General features: G+C 50.9%; 9 protein-coding genes across 9 annotated transcripts; 5 read left to right on the forward strand and 4 right to left on the reverse strand.

Annotated features, from left to right (window-relative positions):
• Positions 1-127: 127 nt before the first annotated feature.
• ASPGLDRAFT_39402 (lysophospholipase family protein) lies at positions 128-2,094 on the reverse strand (the record flags this gene model as incomplete). The annotated part of the gene is made up of 2 exons (XM_022545078.1): positions 128-1,992; positions 2,043-2,094. The coding sequence occupies 2 exons, from the start codon at positions 2,092-2,094 to the stop codon at positions 128-130; spliced, it is 1,917 nt and encodes a 638-aa protein (XP_022396812.1).
• ASPGLDRAFT_1503438 (putative MFS transporter) lies at positions 1,949-3,710 on the reverse strand (the record flags this gene model as incomplete). Its single annotated transcript, XM_022542139.1, has 5 exons — positions 1,949-2,560; position 2,705; positions 2,738-3,183; positions 3,256-3,405; positions 3,465-3,710. 5 exons carry the CDS (start codon positions 3,708-3,710, stop codon positions 2,315-2,317), a joined length of 1,089 nt encoding a protein of 362 aa, XP_022396813.1. The 3' UTR covers positions 1,949-2,314.
• Positions 3,711-4,559: 849 nt separating this feature from the next.
• Positions 4,560-4,951, forward strand: ASPGLDRAFT_39405 (uncharacterized protein; the record flags this gene model as incomplete). The annotated part of the gene is made up of 3 exons (XM_022545079.1): positions 4,560-4,704; positions 4,756-4,861; positions 4,921-4,951. The coding sequence occupies 3 exons, from the start codon at positions 4,560-4,562 to the stop codon at positions 4,949-4,951; spliced, it is 282 nt and encodes a 93-aa protein (XP_022396814.1).
• A 328-nt stretch (positions 4,952-5,279) lies between these two features.
• ASPGLDRAFT_39406 (uncharacterized protein) lies at positions 5,280-6,283 on the reverse strand (the record flags this gene model as incomplete). Its single annotated transcript, XM_022545080.1, has 4 exons — positions 5,280-5,548; positions 5,615-5,654; positions 5,707-5,817; positions 5,867-6,283. The coding sequence occupies 4 exons, from the start codon at positions 6,281-6,283 to the stop codon at positions 5,280-5,282; spliced, it is 837 nt and encodes a 278-aa protein (XP_022396815.1).
• Positions 6,284-7,063: 780 nt separating this feature from the next.
• ASPGLDRAFT_179868 (uncharacterized protein) lies at positions 7,064-8,851 on the forward strand. The gene is made up of 6 exons (XM_022542956.1): positions 7,064-7,312; positions 7,372-7,488; positions 7,541-7,668; positions 7,719-8,146; positions 8,193-8,603; positions 8,658-8,851. Exons 1-6 carry the CDS (start codon positions 7,131-7,133, stop codon positions 8,808-8,810), a joined length of 1,419 nt encoding a protein of 472 aa, XP_022396816.1. The 5' UTR covers positions 7,064-7,130; the 3' UTR covers positions 8,811-8,851.
• ASPGLDRAFT_179871 (Zn(II)2Cys6 transcription factor) lies at positions 8,850-11,387 on the reverse strand (the record flags this gene model as incomplete). Its single annotated transcript, XM_022542957.1, has 4 exons — positions 8,850-9,404; positions 9,464-11,135; positions 11,209-11,245; positions 11,314-11,387. 4 exons carry the CDS (start codon positions 11,385-11,387, stop codon positions 9,253-9,255), a joined length of 1,935 nt encoding a protein of 644 aa, XP_022396817.1. The 3' UTR covers positions 8,850-9,252.
• A 216-nt stretch (positions 11,388-11,603) lies between these two features.
• Positions 11,604-12,780, forward strand: ASPGLDRAFT_52040 (class II fructose-bisphosphate aldolase). The gene is made up of 4 exons (XM_022547657.1): positions 11,604-11,842; positions 11,894-12,273; positions 12,332-12,455; positions 12,504-12,780. Exons 1-4 carry the CDS (start codon positions 11,760-11,762, stop codon positions 12,769-12,771), a joined length of 855 nt encoding a protein of 284 aa, XP_022396818.1. The 5' UTR covers positions 11,604-11,759; the 3' UTR covers positions 12,772-12,780.
• Positions 12,781-13,334: 554 nt separating this feature from the next.
• ASPGLDRAFT_39410 (uncharacterized protein) lies at positions 13,335-14,291 on the forward strand (the record flags this gene model as incomplete). Its single annotated transcript, XM_022545081.1, has 3 exons — positions 13,335-13,549; positions 13,621-13,727; positions 13,774-14,291. 3 exons carry the CDS (start codon positions 13,335-13,337, stop codon positions 14,289-14,291), a joined length of 840 nt encoding a protein of 279 aa, XP_022396819.1.
• A 1,481-nt stretch (positions 14,292-15,772) lies between these two features.
• On the forward strand, positions 15,773-17,722 carry ASPGLDRAFT_85448 (tyrosinase family protein). The gene has a single exon (XM_022550333.1). It carries the CDS (start codon positions 15,835-15,837, stop codon positions 17,542-17,544), a length of 1,710 nt encoding a protein of 569 aa, XP_022396820.1. The 5' UTR covers positions 15,773-15,834; the 3' UTR covers positions 17,545-17,722.

Here is a 17,722-nt window from a genome sequence, read left to right on the forward strand (position 1 = left end):
AGATGGCTGTCAGGGATTTACAGGGAGGAAAAGAGAGTAAAAGGAAGTTATCTAGTTTTGAAAATGCAAATACATAGAACGCTCAAATCTATTATCCTATACCAAACTCAACACCTAAATATCTGCTCTATACTGTCGCAAGAAACACCGCTGCCAATGCAATCACTGCTGCCGTACGGTTCAGCGACTTCCTGCTGGACCCCGAAGTCGACGTCGACAGCAACAGCGACGGTTCATAGTCCCCAGGATCGCGACTGTCGACGGTTCCATTCCAACAATACCGCTGGAAACATGTCTGACATGCCTGCGGCACCGTCGTTCCCGTCCGGTTCAGCGAACGCGAAAGAATCGCACAGCCAACACATGTCGGCCAGTCCTTATCCTCGGTGGCATTGCCCATGGTGACCACTTCATACCCGTTCGTGATGATCGAGTCCCGCTCCTCATCCGAGTACTTGAGCTGGAAGGTCGACGTGTTGGAATACGCGCTGTAAGGCGAGTTGGGGAGATACACCACCAAGGGTGCCGGGCCGGTGAGGTTGGCCGCATCGCAGCCAAAGAACGTCGGACGCTCGTTCAAGCCTTGGTTGATAAAGGTGTGGCGATCAGGGACCGCTGGGAAGACCGTGCCGTTGGCAATGCCCGTCGAGTTGAGACTGCGTTCGTATGTGGCCACCAACGAGTGTCCATCGGGCCAGTTATAAGATGTGTCCGCCGACGAGTCAACAGCAAAGATCACGTCGACCTCCCGCTGCGGTTGAATCAATGGATGGAGGGGAAGGTTCTGCTGGTCTTCACCACCGTCGACCACATCCAGGTCATTAGCGTTGGAATAAGCGGCGGTAGAGTTGCGGTAGCCATAGAATGGATTAGGTGAGTAGATGGCGATATCATCGTTGGCTTCTCCAATGTCTTCCAAAATGTGAGTGGCGACTGATTTGATGACATCCGGCAGATCCGCCTTGTTCAACCGGAGCAAGCCTTGATTGAACAAGGTTGACGACGTGCCCATCACGAAGCCTGCATTGTCGAACCCCCGAACACACGATGCACCCTGAGGGAGTTCCCCGTTTTCGAATGGCGAGCCGAGGTACTCCAGTGGAGCAAAGCCAAAGATGGTAGGATCGAAGGAGCCAAACTCCCATGGGTTGAACTCGTAGACGGTCGAGTTGCTTCCGACCACCAGCTCCCCAGGTGCACGGCCATCAGCCACAACTAGCGGCATGGGCATCTTGCCGGCTTTGAAGTCGTCCGTCTGAGCGATCGAGGACCAGGTGTAATCCACACCCCCATCCGTGTCGTTGATGAACTGGTAGGACAGTGCACGACCCCAGTAATCGGTCAGCGATGTGTTGAAACCAGCATCCTTCTTGCCGTCCACCACGTGCACGAGGTCCCGCCAGTACTGAGCACTGTCAAGGATCTTGACGCCGCCATCATCTGGTCCTTTGAGGATCGACCGACTGAACTGCCAAACGTCTCCTTTGTCATGAGTCTGCAGCGCGGAGATGGTGGTGAAGTTGTTGAGATAGACCGATCCCAGCAGCCAACTTCCACCACTAAGACCCGACACATATGTGGAGGATTGCAGCAGTCCGCCAAGGTGCCCAGAGCTGGTAGAATTCTCGGTTCGACTGTCGAACGCCTTCAAGGCACCTGCTCCATTGGTCAACGCACGGTAGCCTCCTCCAGATACGGCGATGGCGATATTCGGCAACTCCGACACATTGTTGGCGTGGTTCTTGATATACGACACGGCATCGAAGGACGGAATCGAGGTACGGTCGAAGAAATCTTTCATCGGCTCGATGGTCTCGCTCCGACGTGTCCGAAGCCATTCCGTTTCGTTGGAGGATAACGATCCGGCGCCTCGAATACTGGGACGGTTCGTGGGACAGGTGACATTGGCAGGGGTATAGCCATCAGGAGCATTCGGCAGAGCCCGTCGGGAGAGCGCAATGGCAAGATTTACGTCCGATGGCGTGGGACTCGCTGTACCGGGTCAGTCGAGCTGTGTATTCTTCCGGAGTGTCGGTACATACCAGCAGCAAGGCCAGCCAAAGAGCAGGCCCAGGAAACGACGGAGAATTTCATGATGTGTTTTGAATCTCGAGATTGAATGGCATTATTGACCAAAAAGACCCTGGACCGTTATATATACAGTGTCTCGTATTCGTTTTTGACATGGACTCAGCCTTATGGCCGATCCGGTCGTATCCGACGAACTTCCCCCCCTACCAGGCAACACTGTTTTTGTCTTCATTTTTTCTGTCCAATTCCGCAGGCGGCCCCATTCCTGCACGCTGTCTAGTGTCTAGAGGATGTACCGACATCCAACCGGATGCTGTGAGGTTTCTCCGTGCTCATTGGATTCTTCCTGCTCCTGCAGTTGTCGGTTCATTTTGGCATGCACCATCCGAATCACCATTGCCAACACGGCCACCAGCAAAGCCACGCCTGCGGTAGCACTTCCCCCCGGAGTATACCGCAGCCCCGAGGATGACGGCCACATGTAACTCCCATAGATGGAGGCTGTGTTACCTAGCATGTTGGCTATTGGCTATGGCGATGGCTGCGGACCGTTTGACCAGGGGCCGAGAGAACGAATTGGCGACCCAAGCGATAGTAATTTGGTACGCTGAAACAGCCCCCCATGGGCATTCTGCCGGGTAGGAATGACATCAGCCATGGAAATACGGTGTACGCTTTTTTTTTTTTTTCTAAACATATCACTTACAAGAACATGGCGAAGAATCGGGCCCCAAGGTTGGTGGTGGCCGTGCAGATTATGGCGCCTGCCACGCTCACCAACATCAACAAAATAATGTGGATACTGCGGTCATTGGTCTTCCCTGATGTCCATGTCACAACCAGGGAGACTAGGAAGGTTGCGATCCACACGGGGGCAGTGATGAGCAGGGTCTCGATATTACCATAGCCCAATGTTTGCACAATAGTCGGGAAGAAGTACTGAAAATTCTGCGACAACAGCGACGTGTGCTGCAACAGGGTAAACAAATAGATACGCGGGTCCGTAAGCACTAATCGAAGCGCTTCTGATATATTTCCGGCCTCCGTGTCATCAGCCTCACCGGCGTCATGAATCAGTCGCCATTGGGCGTATGCTTGTTCCTCTTCATCCAGCCATGATGTGGTTCCGGGATATAATTGGGAAGGAAAATTCTGCAAAGTGAGGATGCACACCAACAACATGACACGGACGATCACTTACGAGGATAGAAGGGATATTCCGACTGTGATGCAGCCTTCTATGATAAACAGCCATCGCCATCCGGAGATCCCATGCACTCCATCTAGGTTCCCTAGAACGCCCGCCCCGATCAACCCTCCAAATGCGTTGGCGAGGGAACTGCCAGCATAGAACCAGGCGATACGATGACCCAGCTGTTCATGTTAACACCGGTCATTTTCATGCCTGTGCCTCGACAAATCCGAGAAAGAACCGAGACACCACCAATCCCAGTGAAAGAAGTCGTTGCCGCTTGACAGGCCGAGATGACTCCCCAAATAGCCATGGCGATTCCCAGAAATAGCGACGGTCGGATCTTTGTCAGAAGCAGATTCGACGGCAGCTGCATGAGAAGATATCCGACGAATAGGATGCTTGTCGCTAAGTTGTAATCGGTCCCCGTCATGTTCAGGTCCTTTTCGAGAGTACCGAGACGTGCTTGCGACAAGTTACTATCCATGTCAGTCACTGCATATCCCGATGAGAAACCTTGTTGCACAATTCGGGGCATTTCCGAATAAGGGGAATCAACCCCGGCTTGACAGAACCTGGGGGAGCCATGAGGGGTGAACGCTCGGTACATCGTTTACCGAGTTGAGTTGATTTCCTTCTGGGTCTGGCTGGGGAGAGATGTCTTATGGTTGTATTGGCTAGTCTCGAAAATGCTCTTCCATGCTGCCAGAGGGGGGGGGGTTAGGTAAGGGAGAAAATGTTCAGGGACACGAAATAGTCGCAATCTTGACCATGGGCGTTATATTCGCATACCTAGCAACTCATTGTCCTCGACAACCCCAGACAAGGAGGACTGTTTGACTGTTTCCGGTAGGCGATCTGCACCGCCACATCCAGCAGTCATCAGCCACAAGTGGCCGTGTACTCAGCTACGTGACGTCATCCACCGAGGGGTACCCTACTCCGCTACTACTACTTGTGTATGTACAGGGGTATACAAAACAAGGCCGAATACTTCAGATGTCTATCTCCGTACAGGGCGTGCTATTCATAGCATCTGATATCACCGATAATCCGGTCTCAGCAGGATAGAGTTGATATGACGATGAGATCCAGTTGTGGCGATTCCCACACGCGAATCATACCCGGACATTCCTGGATCCAGGTGGAGCACAATCTCCGGTAAGGCTTATGGGATTCGATTCTCTGGTACGAAGACGGATGGAAGGAAAGGGGCGTTCCAAGGCTATATAAAGGCCTCGCCCGGGACCTGTTGCTCCCCTTCTTCAATATCACGATTCTCCTCTATATTCTACAGTGATACCATACATTCACAGCACAACAACATCGCATCACCATGGACAAACTTTCCGGTCTCGCATCCAAGCTCGGCGGCAAGGGCCAGAGCCACCAGCAGGGCGGCAAGGGCCAGAGCCATCAGCAGGGCGGCAGCAGCAGCGGCGGCTCCTCCAACAACAACCAGGAAGACTACGTCGACAAGGGTGTGTTCTACCCACACAAGTCTACGAGTATTCCTTTGCTAATGAACACAGGTCTCGACTCAGTTGAGAAGAAGTATGGCGCCGACCCGTCCAAGTTGCGTGACACCAACGAAAAGATCACCGACACCGGTCGCCAGCAGTTCGAGAGCAGGACTGGGTAAGTGATTCATGCTGTTGAAGACTTTATGATTGCACTTTCTAATACGTCACCAATAGCAAGCACGTTCCGGATAAGATCTCCAACTAGATCGGACCTCGGGCTCGTATTACCATAATGGCGTTTGGGAAGGATACGTGAATAATTATATTATGGATTAGTTGTGTCAGACAGTACCGACACGGTTTATGATGAATATAATGAATGGATGAACGTCTTTTGAATTAGATATAGCCATGATTTTCGTAGCCTTATGAATGTTTGTCGAGTATTGACGGGTATGTTTAATCCATCGCCCAGCGGTAGGTATCTTTAATGAAACATGCAATATACATGTCAAATGCAAAAAAAAAAAAAAAAAAGAGATGATGTATCACGCCATCTATGTAAAACTGTGACTCTCATGTTACGCTCATGTTCACCAAGCTCCAACAACACCAGCGATCGGAATGTCAATCCCCGTAGTATACGAGCTTCCATCACTCAACAGGTACACGTAGGCCCCTCCCAGCTCGCGAGGGTCAGCCAGACGCGGCATCCCACCGTAGTATTGCATCTTCAGGTCCCAGTCGGGCGCGTGTTCGACGTAGTAGGTCATAGCTGTTCTGACGAATCCCGGCGAGATACTGTTGACACGAATGCCGTGTTTGCTCCATTCCATGGCTAACGTATGGCATATATTCCGGACTGTAGACAGGCACCGACGGTTAGCTGGACCAACGCGACAAGTATGACATAGGATTATGAACTTACCGGCCGCTTTCGTGGCGCCGTATGGTGCAGAGGGAGCAGCCTAAGATAGGATTAGCGATTGGCTTTTGTTGCTGATGGACTCTATAACTAACCCGATTCGGCCGATACGAAGTCATACTCGCAGTCATAACAATGGATCCCTTAATGCCCAGCTCCATGAATTTCCGTGCGAAGATCTGAGCGCAAAAGTATGCTCCGAAGACCTGCGACAGTCAGCCTGGTCGACAAAGGAACCTTTCGGAGAATACTCACATTGAGATTGAACAGCTTTTCCAATTCCGGACGGTCGAATTGGAGTGCCGGTTGATGTTTGGTCATGCCAGCGTTGGCAACTAACCCATCGACCCGTCCGTTTTCCTCCACGATCTGATCAACGGCTTTCTGGATGCTCTCCTCCGAAGTCACGTCCGTTTGGATAGACCGGAAATTCGGGTATTTCTTCTGCAATCCTGCAAAGTCCTCACCCGGCTCCATGAGATCCAGCGAGTAAACAACCTTGGCCGAATTGGCAAAGCAGACCTCTGCGATTCCGAGACCAATTCCTCGATTCGCACCGGTGATTGCGATCACTTTCTGCGCCAGCGTGATTTGCCAGGTGAAATTCGAGCTGGGCATGGTGTTAACATAGGACTGCGTCCCAGAGTTGGTTCCATTCTCGGTCGCAGTCATTTCGGTCAAAGTACAAGTATAACTGTTTCGCAAGATCTCAACTGAGAGATGTAAGAGAGCGTGAGGTTCTTCGCATTCAAGGGACGGGGCTCTTTAATACTCCTGTTCTACCCCACATGCATACGTCGCAACGATGAAGCTTTGTTTGGTCACTCTCCAAACCAGAACATCGGCCATGCCCCGACGCCCCAGATCTTCGGCTGGAGGCCCTCCACGTTCGGTTCGTATCGTGGCATTCCCGAATGTCCCTCAGCGACGTCAATGGGATATAGATACAGCCGTTATAGCCGTGAGGGTTTTATTCCACAAATCAATCTGTCAGATTACCCCGGATAGCTTGGCTTCAGTCGGCACGGTTCCGAGTAAGCCGATCTGCCTCGACTCGAGGCATCCTCGGCCTCCGCAAAATGCACGCTGCCGTCAAGCTTGTCAGACTCCTCTGCTTCGAAGGTAGTTGGAAATGATCTCAAAGAGGGGCGAATAAACTTTGCGGGGGTATTTTGTGGAGGTGGACACTATCAGCCCAATGAAGCATGACAGCGCGGGGTGCAGATGGCAGTCTTGTCATCAGAAAACCAACTAGATCAAGAAATCAAGTATATCCCTGTGTTTATTTATGCCGTCTTTGGACATTTATGCTTATCCATGGCGGCATCTTCCTATCAATGACGCTGATTCCTGGTGATGTTACTCAAGATCCCGGACACATTCTGTATGCAAGGAAACAGATAAATATCCGGCGGCGCCTGCGATGCCAGAGATGACTCCCACGCTACCAGACCCGGTGACATTGTTACAGCTGCTATAAGAGCTGTTATAAAACGATCCATCCGACGTTGGTTACGAGATGGCAGGTGGTCTCGAGATCGAAGAGAAAGGGGATATAACTTCCAAGGAGATCGAAAATGCAGGCCCAGATGCTCCGTTTTGGTCTCCGGAAGAGGAGAAAGCTCTAGTGAGGAAGATTGATTTGGTCCTCCTGCCCATGGTCTGGATTATGTACTTGCTGTCGTACATGGACCGAACAAAGTATGTAAATTCTGGTCAACCGAGTTGTGACAGCGAAACTGACACAGGATCACACATAGTATCGGGAACGCAAAGATTTCGGGCATGGAGACCGATTTAGACTTGACGTCGAACCAATATTCCATTGCTTTGGTCGTTTTCTTCATCGGCTATGTCGTGTTTGAAGTTCCCAGCAAGTATGTATCTCCATCATTCTCCCTAGCTACAGGGATAACATGTCGGGTGTAGTATGCTCCTCAGTCGAATTAGACCATCCCTGTTCCTGTCAGGAATTATGGCGCTGTGGGGTGCATTAACCTGTGTCATGGGCGCCATCAAGAACTTCAAGCAACTCGTGGCTTTGCGCGCAATCATAGGCAAGCACTAAAGGAGCCTCGTTTCTAAATGCTTTAGCTGATTGTCGTAGGTTGTGTCGAGGCAGGGTTTGCACCAGGCGTTCTCATGGTGATTGCATCTTGGTACAGGCGGACGGAACAGGCCAAGCGATTTGGTATTTACATCTCCGCCGCTATCCTATCCGGTGCATTCGGAGGCCTGCTTGCGGCTGTAATTGTCAAGGGACTGGAAGGAGCACACGGGATCAGAGGCTGGCGTTGGCTCTTTATCGTGGAGGGAGCTGCAACGGTTGGGGTTGCTTTAATTGCAGCCTTTGTCCTCCCGGACTTTCCTGCCACGTCCAAAAGCTTCTCAGGGAGACAGCGAAGTATTGCGGTTGCCCGATTAGCAGACGACGTTACGGCCATGACCCAAGACAGTGAGCAACTCTCGCCCCGGCAAGCTATGGTTGATTCGGTCAAGAATTGGCGAACCTGGATGTTTGTCGTAGGGTACATGGTGCGTTCTTGTTCCCGTATAGAGTGACAAAGCTGACAATCAGCAGGTTATCGTTGGCTCTAGTACGCTCTCGTATTTTTATCCCACTTTGATCGAAGGTCTTTTCGGAGACTCCTCTACTGAGAGGACAAACTTCCTGACCATCCCTATTTATGGCGTTGCATTTGTTTGCACATTAATCACATCCTATTTCAGTGATAAAATCCCATCGTGGCGAGGCCTCATCATCTCTTGCTGGTTGATGTTCTCGCTTATATGTTCAATCGCAGTGTGTGCAGTGTATGATTACACCGCTCGATATGCGCTGCTCGTGCTCATGGCATCTGGTCTGTGGACGACTAATGGAATGAGTCTTGCCTATGCCTCGTCGGCATTTTCGAGCATGCATCCACAGACAAGGGGTATAAGTCTCGCGTTGGTGAATGCTCTGGGAAACCTAGCGCAGATCTATGGCTCGGTCAGTATTGTGGCTTGCAACAAACAAACAACCTTTTTACTAACCGCATCTTAGTACCTGTTCCCGGACTCCGACGGCCCAAAATATACTATGGGATTTTCCGTCATATCAGCAATGTTGGCCTTGGGCGTTGTAGTATACTTGGCATTGCATTTCTGGTTTCGCCACCGTGCGAAGCAAACAGAGAATGAGCAACCAGAGGAATGAAGATAGATAATGCTAATGAGAAATGATAATGATAAATTTGCATTCCTATATACCAAGCCTTCGGCTTCTTGGAACCGACGTGTGTCAACTGGATCAAGATTGGCCATGTTTTGTTCCAGGTCACCTGCACGAACTAGTCACCCTCGAAAGGATGCAATAACCCACCCAGGCGCTGCCTGCGTCTGCATAAGCGGAGACCACACAATTGGGGATGCAAGGAATCTTCCAGGAGGAACAGAGGGTCGCCGACAGCGTAGCATCACTGCATCTAGTGTGATGGTGCAAATGAAGAGGACCATCGCTGTTTACGTGATTGTTTGAATCTGGCAAGGATTGGCTCTCTCCCCAGACAAGATCTTACGACCATTCATGCCGTACGGGACTGTCATCCCGCTGATTCGGAAGAGGGCTCGAAGTCATTTTTGTCACATTCGACAGGTCCTCAACCAGCGAAAGCAGAGAGCTCATCTTTTTGATATTCAGATTCAAGCTCCTTTCTCAGTGAATCGGCGGGCCAACGAACCCGGCGCTGGAAGATTTCGATGAGATCCAACAACGCCGTCCGTTCATGGGGAGCGTGAACACTCATCCCAGCTGAGAGGGAGTTCGGGTTAGCAAGTGCTATAATTCTACACGAAAAAGGGCTTGACTACCTCCAAATAGACAATTGAGCGACACGAGACTAGCAGGGATATCGTTTTCTTTAACCATGCGCGCTATTCCGCAGACGGCATGGACGGACGCTGCAAGCAGTCTTTGCGCGGCGCGGTAATCCTGGAGGCCGCCGATTGAAGGACGATGCAACACCACCAAGATGCGGGCTAAACTGTGCAGCTGTACAGCCGCCGCGTATGGAGAAGGGTGAATCCAGATTGGTGGGAAAACCTCAGCAGTCTGTTTCTGTGGAAGTGGTCTGAATTCCCGCGGTAGGTGATCCTTCCACTCTTGCAGCATAAATAGCAATTCATTCCCTCGCTCCAGGCGTTGCTGTATGTCGGTGGTCTCGGATTCTTCCCGAGAGGCGTAGTTCACGCATTGTGATAGTAGATAGTACGCACGACAGGTGAACTCAGCGGCGTCTAGCATGGAATACTGCTTTCGAGGCTGAAAGAATGAGAAAACCCGGCGACGCTCTCGCATGGCTACCCAGACATCTTGTCGAAGCCACGCCCACCAAACTCCTTGTCGGACACCTCCAGATTCACCGTTGTTATTTTGGAACCGCTGGATCCAGAAAACCCCTTTGAGATGTCGTTCCCAATCATAGTTGGAGCCGTCAACCATTTCATACGTGCTAATGAGAAGGGCCGTGCAAAGCAACTCGGCACTGCGAGTGTAAGAGGGATAGTGCATCGCCTTGTTCAAATATTGCAGCGTTTCGTAGTAATACTGGACAGCAACATTGCGATTGACGGTGGAAGCGACCTCCTTCTCGGAATCTGCAATGTCGAAAGGGTTGGCTTTTTCGGTAGCTGTGCCGTTGTGTTGATACTGGTTGGTCTCGCTCCACAGCGAGAGATGTCGTGCTGAGAGGGCTAAAAGTGCCTTCATTAAACCGATATTCCTCAGAGCCAGATGCGGTAGTGTAGTAGAAAGTTGCAGTGTCGGGTCAAAGAAATCTATCCACGCGCCTTGTGTCCGCACAAAATGGTTGAACATGAAATGACCCTGGTCCGACAGTTCAATGGGGGTCGCAGTACTCCAGGAGGAATATTCGTCCGGCAATGCTGCCGGCCCATCCTCGACTGGCACCGCGACTAGCCTCTCATCAATCTCAGGATCTCGCCGGAAAGAAGCCGCTTGGAAGCTTTCCCGTTCGCGTTGGTTATGAGGCTGCAAAACCGGGCTTTGCGGTAGAGCGACCGGGGATTCCACTGCCACGGATGGAGGGATTCGCTGTGGCGGAGACAATAGAAAATCTCTATCCGCGTTGGCGGCATCATTGGCAAGTAGTTCGAACCAGCTCAATGGTGCCAACCTGGTGGACGCGGACGATGACTCTGTACCGGGTGACGGTGCATATTCTGGAGGGGACAGTGGAGACACCCCTTGGCCATGCCGAGAAACAGCCTTAGCGGAGCTCAGGCCCGGGGACGTCGTAGACGATTTCCCACGGGAGGCATCTGTGGGATGTTGGACGTTTTGTTCTTGATGGCATGCGTCCACCAGAACTCGCAGGGGCTCATGGATTTGCGACTGCGGCGAGGTTACGCGATGTATCGTTCCATCGGAAGAAGAAGCATCAATCTGTTGTGATACATCATCGCTACCGCCATAAATACATGGACGTTGGCCCTTGGCGCAAGGCCCGCATTGAGGGCGAACCTGGTACGAGGTTGAAATCAGTTACCGAAGGGGATACATACTATTTGGGAAACCCAACTGGCCAACTACTAACCTCGTCGCATTTGACATGGCGCCGCTTGCAAACTAGGCTATTTCCGTCAGTGACATGCACACGCGACGTGACCATACATAGTACAGGAGAAATCAAATCACGGACCATCCGGTAGTGGCACGCAGTCCCCTGCCACGGGACTTTCGTGGCTTGCGGATGCCACGCGAGGCATCTGCCATGGCGTAGGCGATCTATGTACGATAAAGAGCGATTCTTCGGCGGCAGGGCGGAGGGGGGAGGGGTGGGTACCCGGAGACGCAAGGTGGTCGACTCGAGAGTCTCGGTGTTATCAAGTCGCGACGAGGTTCGAGTGGGCAATTTTCGGTGCGGTGGAGCAACGCCTCTCCCCCGGAGCAATTCCAGAATCCCCGGCTCCATCGGGTGGGAAGCCCGGGAACCTCGAGACGAGCTTTCGAGCCTTTCGGTACAGCAGTCATTTGCGGGGTTCGACAGAGGGACGATGATAACGAGGACAGAACCAATTGATTTAAACAGCTTGTCTTTGGTCAATTGATTGAAATCACAGTTGACGGCATACGGCTGATGTCAAAATGGCCTGGCGTTCGAGTAATAAAACACTGCAAATCCTTGAGGCAGCAGAGAAGGGGAGATACGGCATTCTGGCAGCCATTGCGTGAGTACGATCCCGATAAAACTAGAGCAGACAACGTGCTAACAGGACCAGATATAATGTCGAGCATATCACGGCCTTCATTCGCGCAGCGGAGAATCGTAAATCGCCTTTGATCATACAGCTATTTCCTTCGGCGTTAACCCAGACTCCGTCGTTGATCCATGCGGCCGCAGCAGCAGCCAAAACAGCATCAGTACCTATCTCTGTTCACTTGGACCATGCGCAAAATTACGACCAGATCAAGTCTGTCGCCGACAATTTGCCATTCGATTCGATAATGGTGGACATGAGCCACTATGAGAAAGAGGAGAATCTGTCCAAGACGAATGTACTGCGCGAGTACTGCCATGATCGGGGAATCGCGGTGGAGGCCGAAACGGGGCGGATTGAAGGAGGAGAGGACGGGATTTCGGATACGGGAGATCTGGCTGGTAGGGCATTGATCAGCATAGATTGTGTGCCAGTTCTGTATAGCTAACCTAGTCTCAGGAATCCTGACAAATGCAGAAGATGTCGAGGAATTCATCAGCGCCGGAATCGATTTCCTGGCCCCGAGCGTAGGCAATCTCCACGGGGACTACGGTCCCAAGGGACCTCATCTCGACTTGGACCGGTGAGAAGAACGTACTCCTCATGCGACGACAGCTAACGCGATAGATAGGCTTAGGAGCATATTCGACGCGTTGAATGGCCGCGTTCGTCTCGTGCTTCACGGCACCAACGACTTTCCCCCAGATCTGTGCAAAGTATGCATCGACGCAGGCGTCACTAAATTCAACGTCAACAAACTCGTGTTGCAGCCGTGGCAAGACTATCTTCGAGCGAATGTGAACAAGCCTCTCACGCAGGTGATGGATGAAGGCATTGACGTGTTGACGAGACAGATGGAGCGCTGGATGGATATCATGGGTAGCAGTGGAAATGCATAGTTGGCGTATAGACAGATAGAATATGACTGTTGTCAACTTCTGGCCACAATTCATCAGGGATTCCGCCCTGTATAGTACACGATTGTAACCATTGACTAGACCTCTGGGCCCACAGGCCAGAACCCCGACACGGTATATTAAGCAACAAACAATCATCATGACCAACTTGAAGTTATAGAAATTCTCAGTGACAATAGTGCCATATGGAAACAAATCCATCATGTGTTCTCCATACGACCCCTCATATCGACATCCCCGGGATTAGCTTATGCTTCCCTATGGGTAAAGTGGTATCTTTTCCACATCACCCTGTGCAATGTTCAGGGCCGTCCCTGAATATGTTCCGGTACCTCCACATTTTCCAAACCCTGGGGTTGCGGGGATGTGATGGCAAATCTTATTGAGGAGTCCATGAAGATGTATTCTAGTCAGAAGACGGCATATAAAGAGAAACAAAAGTCCTGCTGGATAGCCCGAAAGGTGTCGCTGAACACGCATATCGAATCTTCTATACCTTTCTTTTACCCTACTGCTTCTCTTTTTTACTGAAAATATCGCCCACTATGGCCAAAATCGCACTCATCACCGGGGGTAATGGAATCACTGGTTCCGCTATCCTCGAGCATCTCACCAAGAACACCACCGTCGACGAATGGAGTCGCATTCTTCACACCTCTTGCTCGCCATTGAGAATTACGGTCCGTGATCCCCGGGTTGAATTTATCGCTCTGGATTTCTCCAAAGATCCGAGGGTGCTGGCCCAGGAGATGAATCCCGTGTTACGCACGCCTACTTCTCCTCCTACGTCCACAAGGACGATTCCTCCGAGCTGAATAAGGCCAACTGAAGCTTGTTCGAAAACTTCTTGCAAGCACTACTAGCCGTAGCTGGCGGCCGGCTGCAGAATTGCACCCTGCAGCCCGGCGGGAAATATTACAACGTTTCACCTGCGGCCGGTACCTTGGCCGGCGTCGGAGGATCATCCGCGCCTAAGAAGCGCAGATGAGAACTTTTACTACCACCAGGAAGATTTCTTGGTCGAAAAGGAACACACGTCCGGCTTGTCCTGGACATGGAACGTCATCTGTCCCGAGGCAATCATCGGCTGCACTGCCAATCCGAATGGGATGAATGAGGCATTGACGTTAGCGTTGTACTTCATGACTTGCAAGGAGCTGGGGTATGAAGCCAAGATGCCCACAAACTGGAACTACTGGAATGGGGTTGAAGACATTTCTGACGCGCACTTGATTGCCGACCTGACCGTTTGGGCGTCCACCCACCCGCATTGTGCAAATGAAGCGTTCAATGTTACCAACGGCGATTATTTCTCCTGGCGGTACATGTGGCCCAGACTAGCAGCATGGTTTGGCGCGACAGCCTCATCCGATCAAAGTTTCTTGCAAAAGGCACCAACCGTTGGCGAGCCACACTTGAAAGTCAATCTTGAGGATTGGGCCCGTGGGAAGCGAGAGGTGTGGGGATCACTCTGTGAGGAAGCCGGCGTGCCTCAAGCTTAAGCCACCTTCAGTGCCGACACCTAACTAGGCCTTCCAAGATTAAATGTTCCCCCGGACGTGGAGTGCAACTCTTAGCATGAACAAGGCCCGTCGGTTTGGCTATACGGGACATATGGACTCGTATAATTCTTTTGTGGATGTATTTCAGAAGTTCCGCCAGCTGGGTCAGATTCCTTAGACGCGAAGCTTTCCCATCCTTTCTGTTCTTTCTTCCATTGTTTTTGTTGGTCCCGTGGGCAATCACTATCTGTTGACTTCGATAAACGCTGAAGACTGATTGATATGCTCGCTGCTCCGACTGACCAATCAGAGCCTGAATTGCCCGCCTATTTACGACGTACTTCTTGTTCATGCCGAATTGTATCCACAGAGGATATGATAGAGAGATGATAGGACTGGGGATTATGGCTATGCAGCCAGCATGCTTTGACTATGGCCACCGCATACATGCATTATGCACTTTGTTCTCCTTTTGTCTCTTTGAACTTCTTTCGTAACGACCTTCCCTTTTACGCCTAGTTGACGGCCGACAGATTGTTTAAAAAAAGGCCGTACGATAGATAGATATCTAGAATCAGAGCTCTTCCTCTATTCACTCCGAATAGTGCCTATGGCATCCTTCCAAGCATAGTAGTTAACAAGAGGGCAGCAGGAGACAGCGTATTTATGTCTCAGGGCGCAGAAAGCAAGCAGTGGTATTCACGTGGATTCTGTTTACATTTGTTGTGGTACAGGCATGCTGGAAAAGAGCATACAATTGTTATAAACTGTTGCAGGTGATGTACGGTGACTTCATCAACACTGTCGGATATTGCACCTGCAAAAGAGACTTCAGCTGCATAATGATTTCGAAGACCACTATCCCTGAGCTTCCACGTACGACGCGGAATGAACTGTCACCCCGAAAAAGATTAGGCACAGAATTTCTCAATGTACGCGACGTTGCATTCCAGATATTAAAGACTCGGTCCTTTCTATGTGGAGTTTTGCTGCATCTCAACATGCCGAATTATTGGCCCGGAGACTGCACCCAGCCTGATACTGAATGAAACACAATGCCAAGATGTATCAATTCACTATACTGCTGTTAGACAGCTTCGTTAGCTGCCTCCCAGTGGACGGATGGAGAAAACATTGGATTGTCGATAGAGCAAGATGGCCAGGTCACGGGAAGTACTTATGACAACAAGAGGCCAAAGTGTTGATGTACAGTCAATAACAGCCAACAATACTATGCACCATGCATTATGTACAGTCCCTTCATTCTGCAATGTAACAATGTGAAAAAAACACCTCACACACCATGGCTAGCTAAGGTGTGGGGAAGATATGGAGCGGAACACACTTCTGTATGACAGTATGTCTGCCTTCAAGAATTCAGTGATATCAGGAATCAGGAAGGGTATCATGGCTACTATGTAGTGCTTCGTTCAGATATATAAGGGATACACCGTGCCTACTTGACACAATCCATAACAAATATCGCTTTGTTCTTTCTCTCAAACTACCATTCCCAGAAAAACGCCTACGCATCTAACCCATCATGGCATATGTACGCCGCTCCCTTCAGGATCTCCAGGAGGAGTACGACGATAAACGTCCTGAATCGCTCGACAAGCTGGTCAAGGCTTTCCGGCACATCCAGAGTCTTCCAGCCCACGATCCTGACTCTTTCCATAGGATCGGCGGTTACCATGGAGAGCCATTTCGCTACGAATTAGAACCAGAATCTCCCAGCAAAGATTGGTGGGGAGGGTACTGCTTCCATGGTTGTGTGCTGTTCCCCACCTGGCATCGTGCCTACTTGTTACGCCTGGAGCAGGCACTCAGAAAGGTGGAGGGATGCGGGGATGTAATGCTTCCCTTCTGGGACGAATGTGCCACGATGTTCCAGAAAAAGGACCATCAGACACCGAGTGTCATCCCCGCGGTGCTCACCTGGCCTCAATACACGATGGGCGGCGAGACCTTTGACAACCCGCTCTATTCCTTCAAGCTTAAAGAGGCTCTTGAAGATAAAATAGAGGGCGCAGGGAGCCGGTACACAAAGCCCGAGGGGTATGAGACAGTCCGGTACCCGCTTTCGGGCTTGGTAGGTACAAGCGACGACATCAAGACAACAGAAGAACACAACAAACAATTCCCGGATGCGAAAATAAGGGCAGAAAAGCTCAACGAGAATGTCGCCAACTGGCTGCGCATTGGACCGAAAATCCCCAAAGACGACCTTGATAAACCTACAGCTTCCCCTAAGGACAGGACCTCGGTCTTCAGCCGATACACAGACTGTCTGGAGACCCCTAGCTTTACCGTGTTTTCAAATACAACTTCCGAGCAGAAGGCAATGGGCATAAATGCAGAAGATAAACAAGAGGCAACACACCTAGTATCCTTGGAAAACCCGCATAATGCCATTCACCTTGCCGTCGGAGGATTTTATCAACGGGGTACTTTCAACGCGGATGTGATCGTGAATGCGAATGGCGACATGGGTGATAACGAGACAGCGGGCTTCGATCCCATCTTCTTCCTTCACCATTGCTTTATCGACTATGTTTTCTGGCAATGGCAAGTGAGGCACAAGGCCACAGCAAGCCTGGTGATTGACGAAAATGACGAGGGTGCTAAGGTTCCCAAGGGAGGAATGGTTAATTTGCCAGAAAATACCAAGCTGACAATGGATACTCCCCTGGCACCCTTCATCAAGCCCGGCTTCCCTTCCGCAGGCGACAGCAATGAGAATTGCTATACGTCCAACGATCTTGTCGACATCGAAAAGCTGGGGTACAAATATGGTCCGGGGTCGCTGGATAAGGACAAGCCAACATCCCCTAAGAAGCAGAAGAAAGGTGGCGCAATTAAGCAGATGATCAAAGTCTCGAACATCAGCCGAGCACAGTACAAAGGGTCATTCGTGATTCGCACCTGGGCCAAAGGCCCGGGGTTTCAGGACCATGTCTGGATTGAAATTGGTCGCGAACCCATCCTGAGTCGATGGAACGTCAGCAATTGTGCGAATTGCCAGAACCATCTTGACGCCGTTTCAATGATCCCGCTCGATGATGGTATGCTTGCTCAGCTACTGGGAGTAGACTGGGAGTCACAAGGTCGAACCGTGAATGACATTACCTACGTGGTTGACATTCATAATCGCAAAGAGGTCATTCATATCCCAGACTCCTGGCTCTCCCCTTGGAAACCTGATACCCCTTCCCTGGAGCATTTGATTAGGAATGAGACTTTGCCAGCTTAGCGTATGACTTGATTTGGGCTTCCTTGTGATAGGCTACGCCTAGATCGGCACTCGGAGCAAGCCCTCGCAAGCACGTGACAATTGGCTAGTTTTGGTGTGTGGTGAATGGTTGATTGGTTTATGGCCTATCGGCTGAGCTAACTATATAAACTACCGGGCAGAAAGCGAGGGCGGTCAG

The sequence above is a fragment of the Aspergillus glaucus genome (assembly GCF_001890805.1).
Source record: "Aspergillus glaucus CBS 516.65 unplaced genomic scaffold ASPGLscaffold_26, whole genome shotgun sequence".
NCBI lineage: Eukaryota > Fungi > Ascomycota > Eurotiomycetes > Eurotiales > Aspergillaceae > Aspergillus > Aspergillus glaucus.

Excerpts from the sequence above, each read along its gene's own strand:
- ASPGLDRAFT_85448 (XM_022550333.1), top strand. The coding sequence starts at position 15,835 with ATGGCATATGTACGCCGCTCCCTTCAGGATCTCCAGGAGGAGTACGAC.
- ASPGLDRAFT_52040 (XM_022547657.1), top strand. The coding sequence starts at position 11,760 with ATGGCCTGGCGTTCGAGTAATAAAACACTGCAAATCCTTGAGGCAGCA. Across the intron at positions 12,274-12,331 it reads GGATACGGGAGATCTGGCTG|GAATCCTGACAAATGCAGAA; the intron begins GTAGGGCATTGA and ends ACCTAGTCTCAG. Across the intron at positions 12,456-12,503 it reads CCTCATCTCGACTTGGACCG|GCTTAGGAGCATATTCGACG; the intron begins GTGAGAAGAACG and ends CGCGATAGATAG.
- ASPGLDRAFT_179868 (XM_022542956.1), top strand. The coding sequence starts at position 7,131 with ATGGCAGGTGGTCTCGAGATCGAAGAGAAAGGGGATATAACTTCCAAG. Across the intron at positions 7,489-7,540 it reads GTGTTTGAAGTTCCCAGCAA|TATGCTCCTCAGTCGAATTA; the intron begins GTATGTATCTCC and ends TGTCGGGTGTAG. Across the intron at positions 7,669-7,718 it reads GGCTTTGCGCGCAATCATAG|GTTGTGTCGAGGCAGGGTTT; the intron begins GCAAGCACTAAA and ends TGATTGTCGTAG.